At 46.9% G+C, this 15,349-nt stretch overlaps 1 protein-coding gene across 1 annotated transcript; it reads right to left on the bottom strand.

Moving 5' to 3' along the window:
* Window positions 1-4,098: 4,098 nt before the first annotated feature.
* LOC104990411 (alanyl-tRNA editing protein Aarsd1) lies at window positions 4,099-13,442 on the bottom strand. The gene is made up of 12 exons (XM_010842483.1): window positions 13,307-13,442; window positions 13,032-13,163; window positions 10,929-11,088; window positions 9,163-9,220; window positions 8,613-8,769; window positions 8,400-8,516; window positions 8,040-8,170; window positions 7,646-7,712; window positions 7,377-7,468; window positions 6,887-6,941; window positions 5,702-5,796; window positions 4,099-4,448 (listed from the first exon to the last, which is right to left on the bottom strand). The coding sequence occupies exons 1-12, from the start codon at window positions 13,343-13,345 to the stop codon at window positions 4,313-4,315; spliced, it is 1,239 nt and encodes a 412-aa protein (XP_010840785.1). The 5' UTR covers window positions 13,346-13,442; the 3' UTR covers window positions 4,099-4,312.
* Between the last annotated feature and the right edge of the window lie 1,907 nt (window positions 13,443-15,349).

Raw genomic sequence — 15,349 nt, 5'->3', positions numbered from 1 at the left:
AAATAAATAAATAATTTTTAAAAATTCCTTAAAATATGGATAGTCAATGATATGGTCTAGTCTACATGATCAGAACTCACCTGAGTGGTGGCAGGCAGAGGTAGTCCCAGTCCACTGCTCTTTTTAGTATGCCCCGAGGAAAGAGAAATATAAAGGGGTGGAGGGAGATGACACACACAAGAAAATGAATTCACTTGGGAATTCCCTGTGGTGCAATGGTGAGGACTCTGCACTTCCATTGCAGGGGCCCTGGGTTCGATCCCTGGTCAGGGAACTAGGATTCCAACAATCCACAGAGCCAAGCAAAATAAGACAAAATGGTTCCACTTGGGTCTCTGCTCAAGGGAATCCTGCCTGAGTCCTTCTAAAAGTAAGGAGCCTTCTGTGAAGCAAATAATATTCCCCCATCTCTCATCAAAGATTCCATTTTGTACTGCATAACTTTAACACTACTTTTTTTTTTTTAACATGACACTCATTTAGCTGAGAAAAGCAAGATGCAGAGGGGTGTACAGTCTGTTTCAAAAAAAGGAAGATTTATATCCATCTATTAAAAAAATACTACCAGATGATAGATAAGAAATTAATGGTTGTCTCTAGCATGGAAAATTGGGCAGGGGCAGGGTTGGAAAAAGACTTTTTAAAAATACATTTTGAGGGCTTTCCTCGTGATCCAGTGGTTAAGGCTCTGCATTTCCCATGCAGGGTACATGGGTTCAACCCCTGGTCAGGGAACTAAGACCCCACATGATACACAGTGAAGTGAAAAAGAAGTTTTTTTAATGCCTTTCATGCCCCTCAGCAGCCTACTGATGTAACATCAATGCCCAGATTTTGCCTCAGGAATCAAACTCCTCTTTCTTCTGGCCACCTCCCTGCAGCCTACCTCTCCCACTCCTCTGCCTCCTGGCTCCGGCTGAAGTCTCAGGCTCCAGACTCTGGTCCCTGACAAGTAGGCTGCCTTGAGGCTTTCAGTCTTACCAAACTGTTTTAACTTCTTTCGTTTGGGGAGAAAACTAACTGGATATCGTCCTCTACTTAGGGGATCTTAAAACATGGGAAAATGTTATTCCCCACCAGAGCTGAATCTACCCTGAACTTTCTAGAGGTGTTATCACACACACATGTAAGCACAGAACCTCATCAGGAGACTCAGGATTGAATCATAAGTTGATTTGAAGGACCAGCACAGATACCATAACTGAGTGCCTGTGATGGAAAAACACAGGTGGTGGGGGGAGGGATTTGTTTACGCTTTGAAACGGAATGGCACATCAAAAACTTTATTGTTGGACTTCCTTAGCGGTCCCGTGGATAAAACTCTTGTACTTCCAAGGCAGGAAGCACAGGTTTGATCCCTAGTTAGGGAACTAAGCTCAGTGGTAAAGAATCCACCTGCAATGTAAGAGCCACAGGAGATGCACGTTTGATCCCTGAGTCAGGAAGATCCCCTAGAGGAAGTATTCTTGCCTGAAGAATTCCCATGGACAGAGGAACCTGGCAGGTTACAGTCCATAGGGTCCCGAAGAGTCAGACAGGACTGAAGCGACGTAGCATGCACACTCAATTAATAGTTTCCAAATGGTGCCGTGGCTCCATAGGAACCCCTCAGGGACCTCCTGAGTGCCTTCAAAACTCCATGCCTCCACTTCCAACCAGATCAATACAGCTTTCGTCCATTTCTGAACTGGGCTTCTATATGTAAGGCTCATGAAGAAAAGCTTCATTTAAACTAAAGACAAAAGTCTAGAAGCCACTGCACCAGGCAACCACTCAGTTCCTTCCAGCCAAATTTGATGACGCTGTGCTCCTTGCCTCCGTATCTCTAGCAAAACAGTAGCAGAACTTCTTCATGTGGGAATTTCACCTGAATAAACTCCTGGTGTGAACAAGAAGATGGACATCTAATCTAAAGCTATTTGCTGATAGTTGCTGGGTTCGAGGGAAGATCCCCTGGAGGAGAGCATGGCAATCCACTCCAGTATTCTTGCCTAGAGAATTCCCAAAGACAGAGGAGCCTGGTGGGCTACAGTCCATGGTGGCAAAGAGTTGGACATGACTGAAGCGACTTAGCATGCACACATGCACGCTGGGTTCAGAGGAAGCTTCCCTTGGGCTCAATCATAGCTCTGATATAACTAGGGAAGCACATGAGGTGCCTGCATCCAAATCCATCCACAGCAGCCCCACCCAGGAATGCGGCTCACCTGGGGGTGGCAGAAGGCCAACTGCTCCTACTGTTACAATCAATTCTCAATTTGCAGGTAAAGAGGAACAGAACATTAGGTGATCAAAAATGACCTGTTGCTAGATCATCTCTGGGAATCCATAAAGTGTTTTAAAAACATTTTTGGCTATGCTGGATCTTCATTGCTACACTCAGGCTTTCTCTAGTCGCAGTAAGTGGGCTTCTCACTGTATTGGCTTCTCTTATTGCAGAGCATGGGCTCAAGTGCATGGCTGAGAAGTTGTGCTCATGGGCTTAGTTGCCCCTCGCCATGTAGAATCTTCCCGAACCAGGGATCAAAGCCATGTGCCGTGCATTGGCAGGTGGATTCTTAACCACTGGACCACCAGGGAAGTCCCACAAAGTGCTTTCTTGAGCACGTACGGCCATGTTACCGATGAGGAAAGTGAAGGTTGAAAAGGCAAGGTAACTTTCCTAAGTGAGTAAATGACAGAATCAGATTTTTTAAGTTGTATTCTTAAATTGTGAAATAACCCCATGGAATAAAACATAAAGGCAGCCCACAATGCAAAATTATTAAGCAAGTGAAGTGTAAATTGCTCAGTCAAGTCTGACTCTGTGAATGTATTGTCCATGGAATTCTCCAGGCCAGAATACTGCAGTGGGTAGCCTTTCCTGTCTCCGGGGGTCTTCCCAATTCAGGGACTGAACCCAGGTCTTCTGCATTGCAGGCAGATTCTTTACCAGCTGAGCCACCATTAATAAGCAAAAGCCTATGTAAATGTCACCCAAGTCAAAAAACAGAATGTTGCCAGCATTCAAGAAACCACTCTCCCACCCACCCCCGCCTTGGGTCTCTGCTCCGTCCTGCTTCACTCCCTCCCCAGAGGTAAATGCTGTCCCGACTGTCATTTTCCTTGCTTTTCTTTATAATTTAACCACGTATAGGAGCCTGGTAGGCTGCAGTCCACGAGGTCGCTAAGAGTTGGACACAACTGAGTGACTTCACTTTCACTTTTCACTTTCATGCACTGGAGAAGGAAATGGCAACTCACTCCAGTGTTCTTGCCTGGAGAATCCCAGGGACGGGGGAGCCTGGTGGGCTGCCGTCTATGGGGTCGCACAGAGTCGGACACGACTGAAGTGACTTAGCAGCAGCAGCAGCTGCACAAACCTAGCATTTCTACTCAGGTCTGTGCAAATCCAAAGTCTATGCTCTTAACCTCAAGATAATGCTTCAATAATGATCCTTAAAGTCTTAGAGCCTTAAAGTCTCATTTGTCTCATATTAACAATGACCCCAGCTTTCTCCTGGTTAGTTTTGCCTGGTATCTCTTTCTATCCTTTTCCTGCCTCAGTAGCAGACTTAGAACATCTACAAATATTTTTGTGGATTCTTAACCTATTTACAGTCATTGATAGTTTTTAATTCTGAAACAAAAGACTAGGAAAAAAGTAAGAGAAAACAAGGAGATGTGAGTCTAAGTCCTTAAGCCAAACCTCCAGCCTGACTCATATCTCTTTGGGCAGCTGCATTTCTATACAAGGAAAGACTGCAGCTGGGTTTAGATAAATTCATACAGTTCATCTACATAACATTCATGGGTAGGGTATGCCTAACAGGAGCCGAATAAAAAAGCTGTTTAAGACTCACAGACTTAACAGACTTGTGGTTGCCACGGGGGTGGAGGGAGGCGGAGGATTGGGAGGTTGGGATTAGCAGATGCAAACTATTATATATAGAACTGATAAAGAGCAAGGTCCTACTGTGTAGCATAGAGAACTATATTCTCTGTTCTGTGACAAACCATAATGGAAAAGACTATGAAAAAGAATGTATAGTTTGTATAACTGATCACTCTGCTATATAGCAGAAATTAACACAACACTGAAAATCAACTATACTTGAATAAAATTTTTTTAAAAAAGGAAGAAAGCTGTTTATTCACAAAGATACTGACTGCATAAGCACACTGGAACACACTGCATAAACTCGGCACTTGTCATATAAATATACATGGTACCACCATCGTTTCAAGTCAAACTATTTTATTGTCCAAGAGACTCCTTCCGTGGTCTCAGGAGGCCCGTTGTCAACGGAGGACCAGCGAGGCACCCGAGTCCTCACTCCTCTGCGCTCTGCGTGCTGATGTAGTCCTGGAGAAGCGCCTGCACCTCTGCCCGCCGGCTCATCTTGGTGGCCTTGCCCTGAAAGCGGCCTTTCTTCCCAGCTCCCTTGCCTTCCAGCACCTCAGACACTCTGGGGAGCAGAGAGACGGTCAGGGAGGGGTGTCTCTTAGGGAAAAGTCACAGGAAAAACAAGGCCAGCCCTGAAGCTTTCCTCATGGGCTGAGGGGGGAGGGAGAGAAAAAGTAGGCTCCTGGAAATAGTTGTACGTGGGCACAAAGATATACGTACCGTGTTGATTTCAAGAGTGAATAACTAGAAACAATGGAAGTGCCTAGAAATGGACTAAATTATGGCAACCTCCAGGGAGCACGGCGAGTATAATTAGGGGTAAAGAGCTGTAGACACAAAGGCCTGTGGGAACAGCAGTGAGTGAAGCAACTGGGGCTGGGTGAGAAGGGAGGGCCCGCGGCACTGGCCGAGCCTATGGTGTCTGAAGAGGCGGCCGGCGCCTACTTCCTCACAGACGCTACCCGCAGGCATGTGGACACAGAAATGCCAGAGCATGCCTTTTCCCACCCCACCATTTTTGAAAAAAGCTAGAACTCTATACGTTTTTAAGTAAAAATCTAATTTTAAAAGGTAGCAACTAATTTTGAAAATTTAAAAGAGTACACAGGCTAAAGCAGTCTATCTGATAAGCCTCATCTGGCTAACTGTCAGGAGACAGACAGGCCTCATCTGGCCATCTGTCAGGAACCTCTGCTCTAAATACTTCTGTTTTCCTTTAATGTTTTACAATGAACATGTACTCATCAGAGCCAATCAAGGACTTCAAAAACCCTAAATGCCACAAGGAATATGACGTACTCCACCTCCATAGCTAATTTAAAATAAGAAAATACAAAAAGTGAAAGTCCAACACAATTCTAATTTTTCTATAATAACTACATCAATGCCTTTTTTGATTCAGTGTCAAAATCCTAATTTTTTCCCCCAAGTTTGTCTGTGGCTCTATTTTGTGGATGCCTTAAACACCACAAATATAGGTTTTGGAGAATCCAAAACCTATATTCACGCATCACTTACGAATCTCAATTTCTAAAAGAAAAAACACAAAGTACATTAGATTTGGAGACAAAAAGTCCTGGGCTTGAGCCTCAGTTCTCTCACTTTAACAGTGAGACCTGAGGCACAGGACGTGTGGTCCCTCATACGGAAAAGTGGGAATGATGGTGGTGATTGTTATTTCTGCTCAGCCAGCCTCACACGGCTGTGATGTGACCAACATAAGATGCAGTGGCCCTTTGCGTTCACCAAGGGCTGTGTTAGCAGGTTAGGCGTACAGGCTCTCCCACCCGCACACAGCTGTCCAGAGAAAACTACCTGGGCCCCAGGGTCTCCACGGCCTCAGCTGGTCCTGCCAGTAAGAAGAGTCCCGCACCTTTCTCATCGCCCACAGTTAAGAAGAGGAGGGTCTCCTAGGACGCAAGACAAGAAGATCAGCCCTGATACTTAAAGACACGCAGTCAACCACCTCTAAACTGCCCTCTTTTCAGCCTCATAAACACATTTTTATCATACTGCAATATATATATTAACACACTGGACATCTTAGACAATGTGATATGTTGATTGTACTTTAAAGAAAAACAGCTTTTCCCCCTAAACCACAAGTGATGTTCCTGATGAATGATAAGACAGCCCCTTCATTCTGGGGCCCATAAGGGACAAGAAACTTTTGACAGTGGCTTTAGGAACTCAGGTTGAACATTAAGTAGGGGGCAGAAGGCTGCTGACTATGATCAAGGATAAAATGCCTTTCATGATCTGACTCCTGCCAACCTCTGGAGCCTGGCCACCCCACTGCCCTCCTACACTGTGCCTGCCACTGCCTAAACCTCCATGTTTCCCTCAGCCTGGCCACCCTGGCTCCTGTGTCTGCCGACTCCTAAGCAGTCTTCTAGGCTCCTGCCCTGAAGCCTCCTCAGCCCGAGAGAGAATGCACTCCTCTCACTCAAGCATCGACCACCCTAAATTACAAAGATCAGCATACATAGCTATCTTCCCAAATAAAAGTGAGCTCCTTGAGAATCTTTACTCTCTACACAGAATTATGAAGAGAGATGTACACACTGCTTGGCCAAGAGTGAATATTTCAAAGAGTATTTTTGGAGTAAAGGCAAAAGAGAGACCTGGAAACCACTAAACTCTAGACAGTCAGGACCGGGAGGAACGCCTGCCTGAGGCAAAGGTAAACAGAAGGGATGGCCTTCTAAGGACCAAGCCAAGCCCCATATTTCTGAAATCAGGCCCTTGGCACACATAAATCTGTGTGGTAAGGAGGAATTACAGTTCTGATAAAAGGAGCTCCGAAGCTGGTAAATGTCACAGTCCCAGAAAGGTCAATACTACTGACCAAGTCTGACACCTAAAACAGAGCCTGGCTCACGGTCAGTGTTGAGAAAATGTCACTGAATGAATTTGTTTCCTATTCTTCACATGTTCATGAGGAGAACACCTTGTAAGGTCTCCAACTAGGGTGGACACAGAACCTCACACTCCTCTTACCTCTGACCCAATCTCATTGGCGATGATATTCATGAACTCAGAATCGCCGTCCTTCCTAAAACAAAGGGCACAGACCTGAGACCAGGCTGCAAATGGGGCTGGGAAATTGCAGGCAGCCCAGCTCCTCCAACTGGCCTCCCCGCCGCCTTTCCTGCAAAGTGCCAAAGAAAGAGGGCAAACGGAGGGCCAGCCCGAGGTCCTTCTTGGTCTGAGCAGGTTACAATAAGCTTTGCTTTACGTTGTTTCTACTTCCTTTAAACAGGATTCTCCCGGGTAAGCGGAGAATTGTTAGATGGTGAAGGACCTGAGGCAAAGTGCTAAGAAAGTTACAGTGAAGATGTTTGTATCAAACCCAGGAAACCTGGAAGGTAACACATTACTTAGGGTTTTCTCAGTCTTGAGAATACCATGGGGGTGACCCGCCTCCCACTCCTCACTCCATGCAGGGAAGAGGCTGAGCCCAAAGCCCAGCACCCCCGGCCTGTCTCACCTGTGTAATGTGATCACACCTCCCCAGTCCGGGCTGTTCCTAAGGCTGTGGGCAATGTGCACAGCCAGGTCTCTGAGCAGATTCAGGTTGTTCTGAAATGGATGCTGTCACTCAGTCATCTGGCGGGGAAGGGGTAACCAGAGGGAGCACTGTCTCCTCCCCCTGCCCCTCACTGCTGACACACTGCACATCCGGTCAGGTGAGGGGCTGAGTCTGGGAGCCTGTTCAGGCAGAGCCCACGCCCTTTCCACCCTCCATGGATAAATCACCTTCTGCAGGAGCTTGCTGGAGTTCTGCAGCTTCTTCACTGCTTCCACGTGGTCCTCTGCTCCACACCTGCAAGAGAAAGGTTAATGGAGGCCTCCCCAATTTCCCAACTGCTTCTGGTGTTGGGCATAAATCAACAATGCCCCTCTTGATGGTATGTCTCCCTCCAGATGGGACCCGGGGACATTTCGAGGGGGCCTCAGGAGGTTGGGGGGAGAGGATATAAAAGAAGAAACCATTCTGTGTGCATCCGGCTAACTACCCAAAGCGCTGCAGCATTTATGACTGCATCTCACCTCCCAGAGATAAGAGTATTCTGTCTCCCGTATGGGTGGGCAGGCTACACTCTGGCTGCCCAGGAGCTGAGAGTCGAGCCTGGGAAGGGGGCGTACGTACTTCAGCAGAGCTGTGAGCGCCTTCTCAATGCCATGACTCCTCTCCATCCACTTCAGCACCCGGTTCCCAGCCAGGAAGATCAGGTTGGTTTTGTTCTTTTTCCCCTTCTCAGTGCCCAGAATTTTAATGACCTACATGAGGCAAGAACGTTAACATACACACATATACATGGATAAGCCACAGCAGGTGCTGGACCTAAGGATAAAAGAGACCAAGATCTCCCCAAACAGCTCAGGAGTAATAATGGAGTGACTTCACTCAGGACCCCTCGGGTATCCCCTCCATCACTCCCAGCCCTGCTGTGATCCCCCACCCCTGACACCCTCTCTCCCATCCATTCAAGAGCCCTTTCTCACCTACCTGAAGGTCACTGAGATTGCTCACATGGGTCCCGCAACACATGTTGGAATCAACGCTCTGGATGGTAACAACTCGAATAGGCCCAGCGTGATCATCCGGCAAACCCCGGCCCCTCACCTGGAACGCGAGGAGAGGAGGAAGGCTGTCTGAATTTTGATGAGGAGCCCTTGGGTGGGCACTCTCCAGAAGCCATCCCGCTGGCTACCCCCTCACCTGCTCCACCTCTGGATCATCCAGGCTCAGTTCTCGCACATTCACTGGCAGCCGGTCTCGGATTTTCTCATTGACACTCCGCTCGATGGCAGCTACTTGCTCTGCAGTCACAGTGGGGCTGTCCAGCTCAATGACACTCCGGAGTCGCCCCAACTCCCTGCCAGAAGTAGAGTAGTCACAGGATGCTGATGGGGACGACGAACAGTGTAAGGAAGGTTATCGTTTACAGAGCATGTTCATATAAATGCTGTTATTGAATCCTCACAAAAATGTCGCAAGGCAGGGACTGTCACTTCCATTTTACAGGTGAGGGGGTTAATATTAAGGAACATGATCAAGGTCATGCAGCTGGGATTCACCCTCTAGGTCACTGGGCTCCAAATTCTATGTTCACCCCTAAGCAAAGGCAGATGTTTCTCAGGGGAAAATACAAAGTCATCCACCACCCCATCTTCACGGGGACCAGGTGAGCACAGCAGATTTTATCTTCCTGCCCCAACCCATGAGGAGCTGGCAGTCAGGAACCCATGCTGGACAGTCCCCTGCTCACCATGATGTTGTCTTCAGCCCAAAAAGATCATCAGCAACTGCGGTGATGAGATGCTGCCCTGAACAGAGAGTGGAGACAGGAGAAGAGTAAGGAGCCCAGGCAGTCACACAATCCCCATGTCAATGTCATCCCAGAAATTCTGCTGAAGACCTGCTGGACATTAGGTAATACTCTCGAGAGATACTTTACTGAAAATCCTCAGGAGAATTCTGCAAGCTTTATGACGCCATTTCATAAATGAGGAAATCGAGGCCTAGAGAGATCAAATACATGACTTGCCAAGGCAATGTACTTCGTCAGAGGCAGGATTTGAACTCAAGTTCTCATTGAGCCACATCCATTCATTTGACAAAAAGAAAATTTTTTAGGCATTTTTTTTGTTTTGAATTTTTGTTTTTTCCTGGCCTCACCGCACAACTTACAAGACCTCTCAGTTCCCCAACCAGGAACTGAACCTGGGTCACAGCCGTAAACCTGGAACCCTCACCAGTAGGCCACCAGGGAACTCATTTGACAGAAACTTATCAAGTGCCTACACATACAAGGAACAGGGCTTGGTACTAGAGATATGGTGCTATCCCGGATCGATGACAGTGAGGAGGAGGAAAAAAAGCAAGAGGAAGAGGAGGGCCAACTGTGAAAGCAAAGGGAACAAGACAGCCAAAGGCTATGAAGGAGGAAACAAGCCGGGTATATTGAAGAAATCAAGAGAAGGCCAGGATGCAGAGAGCGGGAAACAGGGGTACTGGATGAGGCTGGAGTAGATAAGCACCAGCCCAGGCTGGTCTTACAGCCCATGACAAGATGTCTGGCTTTAGCATGAGCTACAGGCAGCCTTTGAAAAGCTTGAGAGCTGGAAGCGGCTCGATTGGATTTTCAGTTTTAGATTATTCTGGCTGCTCTATGGAGAATGGGCTGCAAAGTAGCAAGACTGAATGTGGGGAGAGCAGCCAAGTGGCTATTACAGAGGGCGGGGGAGAGATGGCGAGAGGTGGGACAAGGACAACGGCGTTGCCAGTGGAAGTGGGCAGAGAAGTATTGAGAAAGTAAAGCGACAGGACGCAGACTGACTGGCTGTCCCTAAAGAGGGGTCCGAGCAGACTCCGAGGATTCAAGCAGCTGGGTAGATGCTGATGCTATGCACTGAACAGAGAAGGCAAACGAAAAACCAGATGTGGGGGAGGGGGTGGCTTTTTAATTCCATTTTGGACATTTTGAGTATAAGGAGGCTATGAGACATATCCAGATGAAAATATCCAGCGGGAGTTAGTAACTTAAATCCAGCAGTTATTCTAATACTTTAACTGCTCATTTTGGAGGTTTCTTTTCTTTGGTGTGCTGGGTTTTCGTTGCTCTGTGTGTGCTTTCTCTAGTTGTCATGAGCAGGGGCCACTTCCCCGTTGTGGTGCCCAGGCTTATTCACTGCGACAGCTTCTCCTGTTGCAGAGCATAGGATCTAACGTATGTGAGCTTCAGCAGTTGCAGCTCATGGGCTCAGTAGCTGTGGCGCATGTGGAATCTTCCCGGACCAAGGATTGAACCTATTTCCCCCACACTGTCAGGCACTCTTAACTACGGAACCACGAGGGAAGTCCTGCTCATTTTGCGTTTATAACATTTATCACATCTTGCCAGAATCCTGGTTCTGAATATGTCTGTCTCTTCTAAAAGGTGAACTCCTGGAGAACCCACACCATATCTCAATCATCTTGACATTCCCAAACAGCAACTGCCCCTGCTAGAGGTGTCCCATCCCGCCCATCTACCTGAATGCTGCTGCATGTGGTCAAACCTCCGTTCCCAGTCCACCCGGACTTGAACCTCAGTCCCAGGGGTCAGGGGCGTCTGGGTGAAATGATCAGCCTGGGTGCCCCGGCGAGTCACTCTCAGCACAGAGATGTCATTGATTGTACCACGGTCATCAGGCTGAGTAAAGAAGTAAAGATAATCAGTGGTGGCAGGCAGGGCTCACCTAACTCCTGGAATCAAAGACTCTCCAGGGCAAGTACGTGAGAAACACACCCAGAACTTGAGATTCCCTAAGGGAGAAAGGCAACGCGAAGTGAGGTGGTCCATTTTGTTCCAGGAGGGGACTGTCTCTGTCCTCTTCACTCTGAACACCTGTATATTTTGGTCTTCAGAACAGAATAACAGAATTAAACACTGTAACTATAGCAAGGAAACTTTTAGTAAAACCCAAAGAACTTAATCCTCACTTTCACTGTTTGGCTTAGATTCTTCTCTTTCAATAGTTTCTAAAATGATCAGAATTTTTTTCTTTCCTTCCATTCTATCTTCTTCACTGCTACTAAAATTAAACTATAAAAATATGAAGTATTACAAAATACAACTGCTTACAAGACACTGTGCCTGCCCAAAAATACAATGTAAATAAGACATGGTCCCTCATGCAAATGAAGTCTGGAAAAGACAGACATGCCAACAGACAACTGCAAAATGACCTACAGCCTGCTGCTACTGCTGCTGCTAAGTCACTTCAGTCGTGTCCGACTCTGTGCGACCCCATAGACGGCAGCCCACCAGGCTCCCCGTCCCTGGGATTCTCCAGGCAAGAACACTGGAGTGGGTTGCCGTTTCCTTCTCCAATGCATAAAAGTGAAAAGTGAGAGTGAAGTCGCTCAGTCGTGTCGGACTCTTAGCGACCCCATGGACTACAGCCCACCAGGCTCCCCCGTCCATGGGATTTTCCAGGCAAGAGTACTGGAGTGGGGTGCCATTGCCTTCTCCGGACCTACAGCCTGCTATAGTTCAAAAAAGTACATTGCTCTAGGGAAGCTCAAAGGAAAAGGACCTAACAATCTTGGGAAATCAGGGAAGACTTCCTGGAAGAGGTGGTATATAAAATGAGACCCACTATGGATACCGGATGTCACAGGTTTTCCTTCAGCAGATCAGAAAACCTCTACGCTGGGCAGTTTACTGAGTACATTCTCTCACATAATTTATTTGCCTAAGTACTTCCATAGCTCACCACAGCTTCCTGAATGAAGTCCACACACCTTAACACATTCTTCAAGGCCCTCTGAAATGGCCCTCACTTAGCTTTCCAAAGCTATCTCCAGCCTGTCATCAACACGTATCATAAGCTCCAACTATATGGGACTATTTGAAGTTAATCAGACTTGTCAGATTCTTTCAGGCTTCCCTGCCTTCCACTGTGCTACTCTCTCTGCTGGGAAAGCCTCTCCCACAATGCCCACCTTTGAGGTGAGTATCCTCCTTTCTCAAGTTCTCAGTGGATCTTGTCCCTACCCCATCACAGTACTGATAAGCCTGACCTCTCTTGTGCTTCTTCAGAGGAAACTTTTTCCTCTGTGCTAAACATGCTAATGGAATTCCGACCTCAGGTCCTTTGCACTTAACTCTCCCTCCCTGGAAATACTTCCCCTGCCCCACCAGCACCACCAGATGACAGGAACGGCTTACCCCCCACTTCCCTTAGTTCTTGACTAAAATAACTTGTCCCCTACCTAGGAGATCATCCCATCACTCTCTTTCCCTCAAACTTTAGTTTTCTTCATAGAACTTATCCGAGCTGGTATACTATTTATCTAGTAACCGTTTTGTCTGTTTCCTCCAACAAATACACTATGTAGGCAGAGACACTTGCTCGTTCAACCTTTATCCTCAGAGCCTGGAACAGTACCAAAGAGGATATGTTAGGGCTGGGTAAGTATCTGTTGGTAAGTATCTGTTGAGTGAACAAATGAGCTGCACTGAGCTAATTTCCAACTGTATTCATTACAGCTGAGACTGAGAGAAAAAAGACACTTCCCACTGGGTGAGAAAGGAATTGAGGGCTTCCTGGGAAGGGAAGGGAGGGGAGGGGAGCGAGATGGGCCTGGTACCTGTCCCCCGCCCTCGGGGAAAAGCAGCGTGTCTTCCAGTACCACTTGGAAACCGCTCAGCACTTCCTTCTTGCCGTTGCTTTCTCCGGTGTGCAGCTCCGCGGGACGGCAGGAGACCACGGTGGTGGTGAACTGGGTGGAGAGGGATGCCAAAGTAAGCCCCGACCCCAACCCTCAGCGCACCTGACTGAATCCAGCTCGGTGCCCCTTCCACGCGGCGCCCCCTCGCCCCGCACCCGCTCGGAGCAGCAAGTTCCCCGCCCCGCTGGCCGCACCTCTCTGGCGTAGCTGTCCCGCTGACACCGAAACGCCATCGCTGCTGTCTCCCAGGCCGCGGGGATGCGCGCTCACTGAAACACCCGGCGGCGGACGGAGAGCAAAGCGGGACAATCTTCACTCCGGCAGCGTCTCTGCGCAGGCGCAGCAGGGCAAAGAACGGGATGCGGTTTGGTCAAATTTATTCAAAACGCGACTTACAGGCGCTCGGAATTGTTTGGCGACTGTTTGTGAAAAGGACCAGAAAAAAAAAAAGACAAAACTGCGGTATGAACTTGTCGAAGCACTTCGTTTGGCCCCTTTGGACCTCAGGGAGGGACATAATTCGGACCCGCAGAAGCCCGATCGACAGAAACGTGGATGGTACTGGTTTGAGAATACACAGCAGCGCCGCCCAATGGAATTATAATGCAAGCCACATATGTTCATAATATTTTTATTTAAATGACCATATCTAAATTTTTTCATCATGTAATGAGTTATTTTAAAATAAGAGTTTCTCCCCCACCCCGTACAAAATTTTCGAAACGTGATGTGTATTTTACACTTACAGCACTTCTCAGTTGGGGCTATCAATATTTCAAGTACTCAGTAACCATGTGTGACCATTGCTACCTGATTGGACAGTGCAAATAAAAAGATTAAAATAAGCTAAACTGCAATCAGTGTCTTAAAACGTTAAACGAGTTAAAAGTTTAGATTAACTTTCTTTCTGCTATTTTGCTGCTAAGTGCTCAATCGTGTCGCACTCTAGAACCCCATGGACTGTAGCCCACCAGGCTCCTCTGTCCATGGGATTTTTCCAGGCAGGAATACTGGAGTGGATTGCCATTTCCTCCTCCAGGTTCTGTTCTTTTAAATTAACTAATAAAAAGCTTGAAGTCTCCAGATGCTTCAGAATTTAGGATTTTCCTGATTTTAGGCAGTAATGCAGACCATACCTATATGTTACTTAATGTGTTCCATTTGGAACTCTGGAGCAACCCCCTGTGATCAAATGTATGAATATATTTATGCTGAGAAATAAATGCACTAAACCGAATAAACAAAGACTATAAAGAGCAACTTCACTTTCACTTTTTACTTTCATGCATTGGAGAAGGAAATGGCAACCTACTCCAGTGTTCTTGCCTGGAGAATCCCAGGGACAGGAGAGCCTGGTGGGCTGCCGTCTATGGGGTCGCACAGAGTCGGACACGACTGAAGTTGGACACGACTGAAGCAACTTAGCAGCAGGAGCATAAATATCCTAACATCATTTTAGGTCATGTTTTGATGCCAGATGAGTTTTGTTGTTAATTTTTTTAAACTCATATTTTAGAACTTTTCAGTTTTCAGAATTGTAGGCGAAGAGAGAGATGCTATACAAGTTCAGGTCCCAGCTTTGCCACTTACTGTAACCTGTTTGAGCACTATTAAGAAAAGACTTAATTATTTTATAAGGTTGATATGAAGTTCAAATAAGACATAAAGTTTACTTAGATAATATATAAATACTTGTGCTGAGTCACTCAGTTGTGTCTAACTCTTGCAACCCCATGGACTGTAGCGTGCTAGGCTCCTCTGTCCATGGGATTTCCGAAGCAAGAATACTGGAGTGGGTTGCCATCTCCTTCTCCAGTGGATCTTCCCAACCCAGGAATCGAAGCCAGGTCTCATGAATTGCAGGCAAATTCTTTACTGAGGGAGGTTCTAAAAAGAAACATTAGTCACTGAAGAACAATAAGCCATCTCATAATTTAAAGCAAATGAAACCAGGGAATTCCCTGGTGGTCCAGTGGTTAGGATACTGCACTTTCATTGCTGAAGGCCTGGGTTCAATCCCTGGTCCAGGTACTAAGATCCTGCAAGCCTTGCAGGACAGCTGGAAATAAATAAATCAAGCAAATCAAGCCAAGTATAATTTTATCTTGGCAAATACCTAAAAGGGTTTGGAGAATGGAGCACTCTTGGTGATGGAAGTGAAAATCAGTATTTCATCTAAGAACAACTTAGCAACAGCTTTCAAAATATTTACATGTATCTGTTCTTTGACCTAGCAA

The sequence above is a fragment of the Bison bison genome, unplaced genomic scaffold (assembly GCF_000754665.1).
Source record: "Bison bison bison isolate TAMUID 2011002044 unplaced genomic scaffold, Bison_UMD1.0 scf7180017864180, whole genome shotgun sequence".
Lineage (NCBI taxonomy): Eukaryota > Metazoa > Chordata > Mammalia > Artiodactyla > Bovidae > Bison > Bison bison.
This window is presented reverse-complemented; position numbering and strand designations above follow the sequence as displayed.

Coding starts and splice junctions, on each gene's coding strand:
- LOC104990411 (XM_010842483.1), bottom strand. CDS start 13,345: ATGGCGTTTCGGTGTCAGCGGGACAGCTACGCCAGAGAG. Junction 9,221..10,928: donor CCACATGCAGCAGCATTCAG/GTAGATGGGCGG, acceptor CTCTCTGTTCAG/GGCAGCATCTCATCACCGCA. Junction 7,469..7,645: donor CCAGCAAGCTCCTGCAGAAG/GTGATTTATCCA, acceptor CATCCATTTCAG/AACAACCTGAATCTGCTCAG.